We start from the raw sequence: 14,339 nt of genomic DNA, 5'->3' as shown, positions 1-14,339 counted from the left end.
ATGCCAATTATTGCCTCTTTGCCTTTGCCAATTTCCATAACCATCAATAAACCACAAGTGATGCCCATTATGATGTTCTGCCACCATTAAGCTTGGAATTTGTCCCATGACCTTGGTGTTATTTTTATTACATGGAAAATTGACCAGGGGTTGTTACAAATGCACATTATTCAAAGTTTAGTTTCAAGGACTTATTGTTGACACCTTTTGTTGCATTGATTTTAGATACCTACGATGATGCTATGTAGAGATATGTTTGGAAGAGATATTGTGGTTGCTTAAAAAAAGCCTCCACAAGACAATGTTATTATCTATTTAATAAGTTGTGATTGTAGGAAAATCCTACACTGGAGTTATATCTTCCATATATCAGCTGAATTGAGAAAGGCGTGTTGTGCTGGTTGATGTGATTGCATATGAGAATATTCTGTCATTAGGGTTTGGCAGAGAGTTTCCTTGATAATGTTGTCTATGATATTGATTTATGATGAGATAATGTAATGGTCATAGTGTTGGCTAGAGTGATTGAAAGTTAAGTATGTTTGAGTATTTCCCTTGATGGAAGATGAGTCATGTCTGAATAAATGATGCTTATTGTCAGAATTTTACTAACTTTTTGGAGATGTATTGCAATGTTGCTAGACTAGGGTTTTGGCTTTGATGTGTTGGGTGAGTGAGAGGACCTTTTTGTGGTTATATGTTGTTGATGGGTCATGGACACTTATATTGTAATGAGAATGGTTTGATTGTTGATGTATGCAACTATGGCTTGCCAATAGATGATTTGGTTATTGCAGAGAAAGTATTTGTTGTCAGGTGTGCAAAGGTCAGATGCGTATTCAATTATTGAGTACAATTGATTATTGATCAAATATTTATTATAGAGAGATTTTTTTATATTGTTATTCAAATTGAGAAAAATGTTATATGTGGGTCTAGTTTGAAAATTGGATAAAACACAACCTACAATATTTATTTTGTGTTAGAGTCAGGTGGATCTAGTGTGAAAGATTCTAAAACATGGTTCATAATGGGTCTAAGGCTTGGAGCCTTCAATAAGGGAGTGGTAGGTTCCTTCCAGTGGTGGTTGTTAAATTTGATCAGGGAGTATGGCTTCCTTCCAGTGGTAGTTGGAGAAACAAGAGGAGGTGGTATCCTCTTGCAAATAATAGCTTGCACACTGGTAGAAGTTTACATCAATGCAAGATGTAATATAATATTTTCGTTATAATAATAAGAAGAATACATACACAATGGCAGTGATGGTTTTTCCTAGTTTAGTTTTCCAACTAATATTTGGTGTTCCTATGTGATGATGTGCTTGTTGATCCATTGATTTGCTTTATGTTTATATGCTTTCATATACTGCTCACAATTTACATAAGTTATTTGGTAATTCTTTACTCAGTTGCTCATTAACATTGTAAAAGAAAAGTGAAAATACTAATTACACAAAATACTGATTCACCTGCCCTCCCCCTCTCAGTATTTCTCACATTTTCAACTCGGTTTCCAATTTTGTTTGAATTGCATATTTTTATATTGATATTCATCATGAGGAGTACAAATGTGCAAGAATTCTGCATAGTGAATCCGTTTCTTGCATGGTTGCATTAGAAATATGATATCACTTGACTCAATGACTGAACTTGTGTAGAGTAGGATGTTTTCACATAAATAAGGTTACCAGTTGAGCAAGTACAATTATTTTTTTTCATAAGTTTGTTGTGAAGTTTGAATTTCAGTTTTACAGGGTTGATAATGAATATGTTACAATTTGCAGGTTACAGGTAAAATCAAAAGCAATTAAAGTGGATTGATATGACTCCATAGCCCAATGGATAAAGCACTGGAGCATATTCATGTCGTTTTCTTTCAAATAGATCGTTTTGGTTTTTTAATTTGTCTCAGTCTACAAAACAGTTTGAGTTTTTATTAGCTTGAGTTTGCAGTGTGTAGATTTGATATGGCATGCTTTGAGTAGAAGAGGTATAGGTTTTAAGGATAAAAATGTACAAAGGCACCTAGTCTATAGTTCTCTGCATCCCATAGGGGGGAGCAGTTCCCAGTTGGAGCCTATGTTGTAGCTCAAAATGACCCCTTCAAATTTTGAGCTTTGTCATCTTATTTTTGTGGCAAAGCATATGAAGATCATAGTGAAAATGAAACCCCATCTTATTAAGAGGAAGATGTGCAAAAACCAAATGGACTTAATGAGGAACAATGTATCAAATGATCAGATTTGCATTGGTGAAGTAGAGTTGTTCCCTACCTATTTTAGAGCATTGCATAAATTTCTCAATGTGGACCATGATGTTGTATAGGTCAAAATAATATCATCACAAAGATATGTGTTTAAGAATGCTTAGTGTTATCATTCCAATTTTTTGCGTCACTCTCACTAAGTCTTCTACTAATCCTCCAAATATTTGATCCCATGAGTACCTATGTTTATCCTTCTCATTCACATTTTAACCCTTTGCAAATTGATGAAATCTTCTCATTTACCAAGTCCTTATTCATAATACCCAATTTACCTTTACCATGTTTTCTCAAAACAAGGTTGGCCTTTGTTTAATTTCCAAAACTAATTTTTTTTATGTAAGATAATATTTTTTTTAAATAAAATATATATATAATTGTTTATTTAAAATACAAAAAGTTTGGCAAATTAAAAATGTTGTTTCATATCCAACTTTTAGACAAAAATTTCCATCCAAAATTCATTTAAGTCACATCCAATTACCAAGAGTTACATGTTAAATATGTTCCAAGGATAAGCGTGCCTAAGAGAGTGCAAGGATCAGGTTATATTCCCAATGACCCCAAAAAATAGAGAACCAAGTGCCCATCTGTTGTCCAATCTCCGAAGCCGAGAGAGAACACCCAGCCAACCGTCTCAGAATTCCTACAAAGAAAATTTTGTTTGGTTGTGCCCAATTATTTACAGAATTTGGGTTCGAGTTTTTCATTCAAATACTAGTGAAGTAGCTCAGTCATTAGAGAAACATGCTTCTCTTCGTGGTTTCTTAGTTTGTACACTCGAAGAAGGCTCCCCATTCCACTTCTGGTTTTCAACATCAGTACATGGCCTTGCTGCCCAATCATATAGAATTGATATATTATAATCGTAAATCATTATGAGCGAAATAGACCAAATGTTGATCCGCACCCATTGAGGAACTAGAAGAAATGTGTTATTGGTTTAAGTTGGCGCTGGATTCCTATCAAATGGATCAGAATTCTATTGCAAATAATTTATAGATTAATGAGGAACAAATTAAAAAGCATATAAAAACATATGTAGTTTTGAGACCATCATATTTTATGGTTGACAACATGAAGTGTTGTCTGGTGATGGCTTTATGTGGTAAATCCTTATAGTGAGAATTTTGAAAACGATATGCACATTCGACGATTTTATGAGTTTCCAAAAGGACAAGGTTCCTCTTAGGTGGGAATGCCATATATTTGAGCCCAGATTAATTCCATATTAGAAAATGTGAACAGACATGTGATGTTGCTCATACACTGTTAAGGTATGTTGACTTCGTTATGGCTCAAGTTTTTTCTCACCAGATGATTACGGGGATACCAAATAATGCAAAAATGAAAAATGAAGTTTGGGACAAAGTCATAAATTAACTGTAAAGACCAATGCAGGATACATTTTTTATTATTAGGGTTTATAATGTTCATTCTTTGGTACACTTTACAAATGATATTGAAAATGTGAACATTGTCAATCTTTACAAGGAAGCTTTAGTTTCTGAGCAAAATGTTAATGTGCACAAAATGTTAGTCTTGTCAATTCCTCCTTTAAATGAAATAACATTGGATATTATAGAACTGATACTTGATGTGAAAGATTCAGTGCGATCAGAGCTACTTACCATTTTTTGGCAAAAATTTTTCCCTTCAAATTGTCAGTATCAAACTTCGTACTGCAATCCTTTTAAAGGGAATAACAGAAAAAATTCCAGTTGTGACAGCATAATGTGTAACGAATTAGTGAAAGCTGTGACTTTTGAGAGAGTAGTAATTCTAGGAATTACTCTTTACATTTCCCGAAGTATTATAGAAGATATATGCAAACTGATGGTATAAATTTGTAAATCATATTGCAATAAGTGGCCAAAAATATACTCCTTAAAAATAAAATGAAAAACAACAATTGAAATAGGTGGACAAGCTTGCCTAGTTTAATGGGCAGTTAACATATTTTCAGGGAACAAATTCAATTTTAAAATGCTGAGGATCACCATTAGTGAATCAATTTCCATATTTGAGCGCAAAGGATTTTCCATTCTGGGCCACATCCTGCAACAAATCGAAATTCTTATTTATGTTTGGTTTATTGTTAGATTTTAATTCCTAAAGGGTAGGTAACAACTAGTAGGTTTAATTTTCTATAAATAATATCATTTATAATGTAGTAAGGGTTTGATTTTAGGGGACAACAAGACTTATTTTTTGTAAAATCTTTACATCTTCAAAGTTTAATAAAATACTTTTGCTTTCAACATATGACAATGTTGTTTCATATGTGAGTACTTTCTTGTGTTTCATTATCTTTTTCTATTGTGCATTTTGAGGTTGTGTGGATCATAAGGAGAGGTTATGCTAAGAATCAACCTCCCTTAGTTCCCCCAACAAAGTCATATTCATCATTGAGTAGACTAAATATAAAATTTGTTTATATTAGTCCCTCTACATCTGAAGATTGTTTTCTTCTATGTAATTGCAATTTGTATTGTTGTTGAGTTGTTAAAGGTTATTCTTCACACTTTCTAGTCTTATTAGGTAATATCAATATTCAATATGAGTATGTATCTTATCTAATATCTTCTTATATCTTCTATTCACATATTTCAAAATGTTATGCTATCATGGTTGGATGCTAGCACTTTGATCAAACTTAAGAAAGAGAGGGCATTATTACTTTAAGCAAGGATTTGAAACCCTAAGAAACCACCCTTAAAACAATCCCCCACATATGAATTTGGAGAATATGCTTAAAAGGCTATTGTTCAGTGACATTGAACAAAAAATAAGCCTCATAAAATTTAAGGGATCCCCCTCTAGTTCAAGGGCTAGCTTGGACCTAAAGTAGGTCAACTTGTTGTCTTGACATATTTTCCTAGCCATAAATAGTCTCCAAGAAAATATACAACACCACCTAGGGCATACTTACTAGCTAAAAACATCCATGAGATAACCTTAGTGGGCCTTAAGAAAAAAAAAATGTATGAAGAAATTTTTTTCTCCTACCTTGATTTATGTGTAGGTGTCACAAGAGGAAAACAAAAAGGAAGATTAAATATTCCAACCCGCACATATGTCCTAGAACATAAAGCCATTGTACTCTCATAAGGATCAAGAAGCATCCCTACACCATTCTTCATCATCACTCGTCATCTAGAATATCATCTCAACATTTCCAACCCCTTTTTATGCATTTTTGTCCACTTTCCTGAGTTATTACATGAGAGTCCTATAATGCTACAAGATAGCATAGATCTGGTCAAAAGACATAGAACAAAGATTCCTTTTGCATACAAGTAAGAAAAAAGAATCAAGGGCTTCCTGATACCCATCCATTCCACCAACATGTCTCACCCATTTGTTTTTCTTCCAATGTTCATCATTTTATATCCACAACAACTCATAATCCTCATCTTTTCCAGGTCAGTGATCATGAACAACATTTTCAACATCACAACCAACTTCTCCTTGAAATATCATGACTCTATGATGGGTCAGAAGAACAAAATTATGAGCATGAAGAGTTTTTTGGTCTATTATAGGAGGCTACATAGTCACGTAACAACCTTAAAAAACCCTACATGCCTAAATCTCTAACATCCTTGAAGAAGATCGCTACATGACACAAATTTCCACATCTTCAAAAGAAGCTTTGGTGAACCTTAAACTCAAGAAAACCACCCCGAGAGCTATAGGATCTCCTATAGGCTAATACAAGGTATCTTGTTGATCACGCGCTCAGTATTTAGCTCAAAAATAAAATTTCTTAGAATGGCTCTAAACCTGAATGACCACGTTCATCTCGGAAAAACGATCCTAACACAACTCGTTTCATTGAAAACCGAGTTCGTATGAGAAAGTTATTGTGTTTTGATAGCTTTGTTAAACAAGCGAAATTTGCAAAAAGAAAAAATGCCCAGTCACTGCACAATCAACAGTCCGTACTATTGACGTGACAAATGACTAGGCAGGGTCAATGATGGTCAACAACGAATCATAGATGGACAAGTGGCATCATTTCATTGGGTTTCAAATTTGTGTGTTGGCACAGTGTGATTGGTTTGTTTCTGGGCCAATGAAAGAATGCCACATGGCAAGCCCAAAGGCCGTCACATGGCACCTCCCAAAGGCCTGGGCAGGGCTCAGCAATGGATAAAATTTTTGGGTGGAGGTCGGGGTCGAACTCGCGACCTCTAACATACCGTTCGCAAACCTTTACCAACTCTGCTACACTATGTTGCTTACCATATTTAGTTCTTCGCGTTATTTTGAAGGCTAACGGTTAGGAGTTTGGTGGTCAAGGGAGGGCCAGTGTGCAGGCCAGCCCTCCCCATGTGAACATGCTACAACTTAACCGCAAACAGTTGTATATATTAATGACCCCAATGTTCCAACTACTACAAACAATCTCCACATGTGAATGCAATTGTTGTTACACCAAACGATCAGTGACGTGGGCTCCAAAACTGCGAGGTAACCACAACATGTGAACGCGCTCTACCACCGGCGGTTACGGTTAGTGTTATCCCCGACAGATAAGTTCAAAAACCGTTAATGTTTAATCTGGCATGTGACCACTACACCAAGACCGTCAAGGTTTTGGTTAATAAGACCGTGAAGGTTTTGGTTAATAAAACCACGTGATTAACGCTAATCACGGATTTATAGTTAATTAATCAAGATTAATTTAATTAACTGTCAGTTTAAAGTGGTGGAATTTTTGGCGGTGCCACCAATTTCGTGCCCGCCCCAACATTTAGTGGGGCTAACTGGAGTTATTCCAGAATTAGAGGAGTTTTTCGACCAATTTGAGCTTAGGCAATTTTCGACCAATTTGAGCTTAGGAAGAGGCGTTCTTGGCTAATTTGGACATTCTGAACACATTGGTGTAGGTATCAGGAGCCATAGATATTTGTAAAACAACATTTTTCCATTTTGTGCTAATATAGAGGCCCAAGCCATGGACGCTGGACCAAGGAGATGTAGCCCAGGAGGGGTGAACTCCTTTATCAAAACACTGCGTTAAAGTGTCTCATTGATGGTTTGCTGTACTTTGAATGCCTTCTGTTCAGTACTTGTTTCTAAAGCTATTTTTCTTATGAATTTCATATTTAACTTAAGGAAATTACCTGTTTACATGCACAAACAACTAATGAAAACTCAGTACAAGAAGCAATAAGCAAGCACATGTTTTATAATCTGTAATTGATATTAGAAAAAAAAACTAACAATAAAAAAAAGATCAAATTGGTATCAGAGCAAGGTTGAATTGCTTGATTGCTTGAGTTTGTGCAATTAGGGTTTTAATGGTTTGCAAAATTTTGATGCTTACAAGGTTAAAGTTGCAGAAAGGAGAAGAAAAGCTATTGGTTGCAACTCCTGAGGTAACACCCAGAAGAAGGAGATCCACAAGGCCACAATCTCCACCACGCAAAGTTCCAATTCTAGCTGCACTTGAAAATCCTCAAGTTTTGCCTTCAACTGAGATTGAAGAGGTACAAGCAGTACTAGTTTCTGAGCCTGAATCCACAACCATTATGTCTGGAGAAAGAGAGCCTGAAGGTCCTTCTTTAGAAGAGGAAGAATTCAAGAAAGCTTTCTTCACTTTAACTGAGATGGTTAAAGTCCTCTATGAAGAGAGGAACACTAGAATGGTTGGAGAGAGTTCTAAACCTCCACATGGAGAAGGAATCTCAGAGGATAAAAAAGATGAGAAGAAAGATTCAACCTCCATCTCCACAATCCTCATCATCTTTATCATCTCACATAGCATCATCTTCCACTACCACCACTGAAACTGCCCATACTCATTCAAAAGCCCCAAAATGAATGACTCCCTTACTCAAATTGGACATTAAGTTTGAACTTCCCATGCACAATGGAGAGGTGAATACATAAAAGTTGGACAATTGGATTTGACAGTTGGAGGTATACTGCAGAATTCAGAACCTTCAAGAAGATGACATAAAGATCCAGTTGGCTCACTGAGTCTAGAAGGAGCTACACTAGTTTGGTGGGAAGCAAAGACTTAAGAGGAAATGTGAATCCATGGTAAGATATCCATTACTTGGGTTCAATTTGTTCTGCAATTAAAAGACAGTTTTATCCTTTAGCCTATATGCAAAAATCCATTATGAGTTGGCAAAATTTTAGGCAGCTCAAAGGCCAAACAGACCAAGATTATACACAAGAGTTTAGGAAAAGGGCTTTGTTGTTAGGAGTAAATTTGAATTCCCAACATACATTGTTGAAATATATTGGGGGTTTACATTCATATTTGAAACATACTATCCTTATGTTCAATCCAAACAATTTAGATGAGGTATGTGTGCAAGCCACACACCTTGAATCTAGAGGAAATAACATTTAGGAAGAGGGTAGTAAGAGGAAGCCATTCAAGGGCAAGGAGAAATAGAAGGGTGGAAAATGGAAGGGAAATAAGAATGCAAGTGTGAAGAAAGAAGGGGAGAAATTCACATGAAACACTGTTCCAAAGAGGGGCATGATGAAGCCCATTGCTGGAAATTACATCCCAAATTAAGACCTAAGAAACAAAACAATAAGGGAAAACAAAAGACAACCACTACCACACAACATGACCTTGGTTCAGACTCTGGTGATGAGACCAATATTTCAGCCATGGTTACAAAACGAAAAGAAACTATTGCAAGCACTAATTCATCACATAGTCAAAAAAACACTCCAAATGAAGAATCACAAATAGAGTTGTTTCATGTAAGAGTGATTTCGAATCATACAAATATTAATGCATTATTCGATAGTGGGTCACAATCAAACTTGATTTCAGAATACTTGGTTAAAAAACTAAACCTTGAAAGTGTACTTTATCATAAGACATATCCCTTGGGTTGGATAGTTAACAATGCAAACTTACAGGTTACAAGGAAGTGTTTATTAAAGTTCGCTATTACTGAAAAGTTCATCGATGAAGTTGAGTTAGATGTAGTTCCACTTGACATCTCAGGAATCATTTTGGGTAGTCCTTATTTGTATTATAGGAAAGAAGTATTTGTCGCCATGACAACAAATACATATTGTTCAAGAATGGGGTGGAGTACATTGTGAGAGCCCATCACAAAAAGCTGAACATTTCTTTGGTTAATGCAGGGCAGATGAAGAGACTAGTAAATGCAAATAAAAATTTTGTGCCTCTCATGATCAAGAAAAAGAATGATTGTTTTTAGGCTTCTGCGATCAGTGCTTTGTGTGTAGTTCTCTTCCGGAGTTCTCGCATCCATAATTGTTTGCATCGACGTTTCGAGCCATCCACCCTGGCTCATCATCAGGATAGATCAGTAATTGTGTAAGACAGATGTCATTGGTATGAATAAATAGAGTTTTAGGGGGATGTAAAGAGAATGGAAGCTGACCTGTCATAATTGTTGTTTTATAATATTTGGTTTTTTAATTTTGAAATATATAATTATATGATGAGAATTTTATTTATTTTTGATTTAAATTGATTTTTATTTAGTTTTATTTGTGACTGGTTATTTTATATTAGTTTTTTGTTTTTATTTTATTTTATATAATTAATTTAAATCTGATTTTGATTTATATAATAATGATAGAATATAATGATTTAAATTGAACTATTTAATTATGTAATAAGAATTTTAATTATTTTGATTTAAATTGATTTTTATTTATTTTTATTTGTAACTAGTTATTTATATTAGTTTTTGCTTTATTTGTTTTATTTTATATAATTAATTTATTCTAGTTTTGTTCTTATTTTTAGAATAAATTAATTAGATTGATCTCATGCTAGTGTTGATTAATACTAGTTATTAATGTTAGTGTCATTTCTATTTTTTTTTATAATTTTAATAATTTTTGTTTTATTTTGATTTTAATTTAATTCTATAATAATGATACTAAAATAGAGTGGTTTATATTGAAATATTTAATTCTGAACTTTAATTATTTTTGGTTTAAATTGGTTTATTTATTTATTTTATTTGTAATTAGTTATTTTATATTGCCAAAATTGATCATTATCACGATAGAAACGAAGAGAAGCCATAGATATAGGTAAACACCCGAACAACCTCAACCGAGATGAAGGATGGAAAATATGTGACAACTAGATTCCTACTGTAACATCCTAGAACACCCTCGCCTAGCTCAACCCTTCCCCTAATATGCTTGACCTATCACCTCTCTAACAAAACCTCCCTTCTCTCTTCTAAAAAATTTAAATTAAAAATTTAAATAAAAATTAATTCACAATTTAACTAAAAAACAAAGAACCTTAGACAATTGAGAAAAATTTAAAAAAAAATTCTAAAATAATTGAAATTAGTTCCATAAATCATTACTAATATTGACATTAACATTAACACTTCTTTATGAGACTAAACAAATAAATAAGTTAGCTTCCTTTACTAATAATAACATTAATATCAATTAATATTAATACTACTCATTTATATTATCATTTAAAAAATATAATAATAATATTAATATTGTAGAAATAAAACTAGTATTAATAATTAGTATTAATCAACACCAAAGAACAAAACTAGAATAAAATTAAAACAAAACAAAAACCAATATAAAATAACTAATTACAAATAAAATAAATAAAAAACCAATTTAAACAAAAAAAAATTAAGTTCAGAATTAAATATTTCAATATAAACCACTCTATTTTAGTATCATTATTACAGAATTAAATTAAAATCAAAATAAAACAAAAATCATTAAAATTATAATTTTTTTAAGAAATAACACTAACATTAATAACTACTTTTAATCAACACTAACATGAGATCAATCTAATTAATTTATTCTAAAAATAAGAACAAAACTAGAATAAATTAATTATATAAAATAAAACAAATAAAATAAAAACTAATATGAATAACTAGTTACAAATAAAAATAAATAAAAATCAATTTAAATCAAAATAATTAAAATTCTTATTGCATAATTAAATAGTTCAATTTAAATCATTAAATTCTATCATTATTATATAAATCAAAATCAGATTTAAATTAATTATATCAAAATAAAATAAAATAAAACAAAAACTAATATAAAATAACCAATCACAAATAAAACTAAATAAAAATCAGTTTAAATAAAAAAATAAATAAAATTCTCATCATATAATTATATATTTCAAGCTTATGGGCGGAAGTAATTCACCAAAAATATATTTGGCCTTCCAACATTATTGAATGGCTTCGCAGACCTACTTGGAACCACCAGGGCATATCCGCGATCTGGCGGGCCACGCTAAAAGCTATGCCTCTGATCCGTGATAATCTGCTTTGGAAAATTGGGAATGGTGCACAGGTCCGCATCGGTTTAGACCCTTGGCCTGGTTCAGGGAACGCTCATCTTCTGCCGGATGGCCTGATCCGACATCTCAACAACGGGGGCATTAAATATCTGGCACAGATCGGTGATCCACATAGATCAACTATCTTTACACAAGCATGGGTCACGGATCCGCAGTGGCATCTACCTGATGATTGGACTGCACATTGGCAAGGATACATACAGGCACTTACCGAAACACACATTAAGCTACAGGAGGAGGATGATGAACTAATTTGGGCGCCAGCTAAATCGGGTTCTTATGCACCAAAGCTCGGCTACTTAAAGCTTATTGAAGCTAAGAAACCTGACATCTTAAAAAATTGGTGGAGAGACATCTGGCAGCTACAAGCACAGCCTCGAGCCAGACTACTAATGTGGAACATAATAGCTGACAAGCTTCCAACAGGTGCCAATCTCAAGAAGCGAGCTTTCAATGGACCAACTTGGTGCGTTCTTTGCAACAAAGAGGAGGAAACAACGCCTCACTTATTCCTTACCTGCGTAGTCACAAAGGACATTTGGCAACAAGTCACACGGGCCCTCAACATTAACACAGTCTGGCACGGTGCTGATATACCCTCTGCCTGGGATCATTGGTGGTCTGCGGTGCCATCCAAAAAGGCCAGGAACCTACCACCTGTGGTGTCCTGGTTTATTTGGAACAAACACAATGCTATAATCTTCGAGGATTACAGAGTCAACTGGCAACTTCTTCCGCCATCTATCTGCGTGGCCTATATAGAAATCCCCTTTGAAAATAAAAACAACACACCCAGGCACATCCTGCCTGAAAACATCAACAAGGACATGCCTTGGGCCTATTTTGACGGTGCAGCACCAATGCAAGGATGTGGGGGTGTATTGTTTTTCACCTCACAGAAACACATTATTATCACCTGAGATTGGGACTTGGGACAGGCTCAAACAACCATGCTGAGCTTATCACACTGAGACATCTCCTCTTCTTTGCTCTATCCAAACAATGCCGACAAATACAAATTTTTGGGGATTCAAAGATTGTGATTGATTGGGCAAACAATAAATCTATATGTCATGCATATTCTTTGAAACACATCTTGGAAGAAATTGTTTTTTTAAAAACACATTTTGACCAGATCACTGTTTCTCACATCTACAGGGAAAGAAATGCACTTGCTGACCGGCTCTCGAAAGAAGCGGCGGATCGCCCTATAGGAGACTGGCTGATTGAAGAATACACTCCTGAAGGGATGCACAGGTTCTATCATCGACCATATATCGACGGCCAGCAACAGAGGGAAATCCCCCCCACCTAGATTATTTTTGATCTTCAGTTTCATATTTTTGTATATACTCAGCATTGTACTGATCGGCTCTTTTTACTGCATGAGGGCTCTTAGACCTCAAACTCTGTCTATTTATGGTTATATGTGAGACACTGTTTTTGTTTCTACTTGGATGGATACAGATCCACCGTATCCTTAGTTGGACTTACAGGATGTTATATTGTAAAACTTCTTTTGTACAGTGGTAAAACCACACTACTGCATATGCCTTGGCATCAACAACATGTAATCTCTATTATCTTCTTTTGAATAGAAATTACGAACTCTATTTTCCTTGGAAAAAAAAAAATTATATATTTCAAAATAAAAAAACCAAATATTATAAAACAACAATTATGACAGGTCGGCTTCCATTCTCTTTACATCCCCCTAAAACTCTATTTATTCATACCAATGAGATCTGTCTTACACAATTACTGATCTATCCTGATGATGAGCCACCGTGGATGGCTTGAAACATTGATTCAAACAATTATGGATGCGAGAACTCCGGAAGAAAACTACACAAAAAGAATGATATTGATTATGAATCTTTTGAAGGTTGTGATGATAAATTGAAATCTTATTTGTTTGATGTGGTAAGAAAGCATGTCGAGATGTTTCAGGAACCAAATGGGTTACCTCCCAAGAGGGGAATTTAGCATGAGATTCAGTTGCAACAAGATGTTTGACTTGCAAACATTAGCATGTATCGCATGTCGATTATGGAGAGCATGGAAATCAAAAATCAAATTCAAGAATTGCTGAACAAAGGTATCATACGCCCATCTACTTCGCCATGTGATTCACCCATTGTCTTGGTGCCAAAGAAGGATGGAATTTGGCGCATGTATGTGGATTTCCGTGCACTGAACAAAATCACGGTAAAGAATCGTTATCCACTCGCAAGAATTGATGATTTTCTTGATCAGTTGAGGTATGCAAATTATTTCACTAAGTTAGACTTACGAAGTGGTTATCATCAAGTTAGGATAGCTGAAGAAGACATTTGGAAAACCATATTTAAAACTAAACAAGGATTGTTTGAGTGGCTTGTTATGCCTTTCAATTTTACAAATCCTCCAGCTACCTTCATGAGGGTAATGAATGATGTATTTAGACCATTTTTAGATGATTTTGTCATTGTATACTTAGATGATATACTCATATTCAACAAATCTAGAGATGAACATATCATGCATGTAAACGAAGTACTTGATGTTTTGAGAAAAGAACAATTGTTTTTAAAGATGTCGAAATGTGAGTTTGGCAAGACTTTGGTGTATTTGGGACACATTGTTGGAGGAGGTGAGTTGAATATAGACCCCTCTAAGGTTGAGGTCATTTTGAATTGGCCCAAACCCAATACAGTTACAGAGGTAAGAAGTTTTTAGGGGCAGCACAATATTGTAGAAAGTT

At 34.4% G+C, this 14,339-nt stretch overlaps 1 protein-coding gene across 1 annotated transcript; it reads left to right on the top strand.

The window, feature by feature from the left end:
- The first annotated feature begins 11,538 nt into the window (after window positions 1-11,538).
- Window positions 11,539-12,516, top strand: LOC149168926 (uncharacterized). Its single transcript, XM_089425019.1, has one exon. The coding sequence runs from the start codon at window positions 11,539-11,541 to the stop codon at window positions 12,514-12,516; it is 978 nt and encodes a 325-aa protein (XP_089281145.1).
- Window positions 12,517-14,339: the final 1,823 nt, after the last annotated feature.

Source organism: Pinus tabuliformis, chromosome 4_2, assembly GCF_031772625.1.
Source record: "Pinus tabuliformis cultivar Carrire ecotype Pingquan chromosome 4_2, CPIR1, whole genome shotgun sequence".
NCBI lineage: Eukaryota > Viridiplantae > Streptophyta > Pinopsida > Pinales > Pinaceae > Pinus > Pinus tabuliformis.
Note: the sequence above shows the minus strand (reverse complement) of the source record. Positions and strands in the feature narration are given on the sequence as shown.

Excerpts from the sequence above, each read along its gene's own strand:
- LOC149168926 (XM_089425019.1), top strand. The coding sequence starts at position 11,539 with ATGCCTCTGATCCGTGATAATCTGCTTTGGAAAATTGGGAATGGTGCA.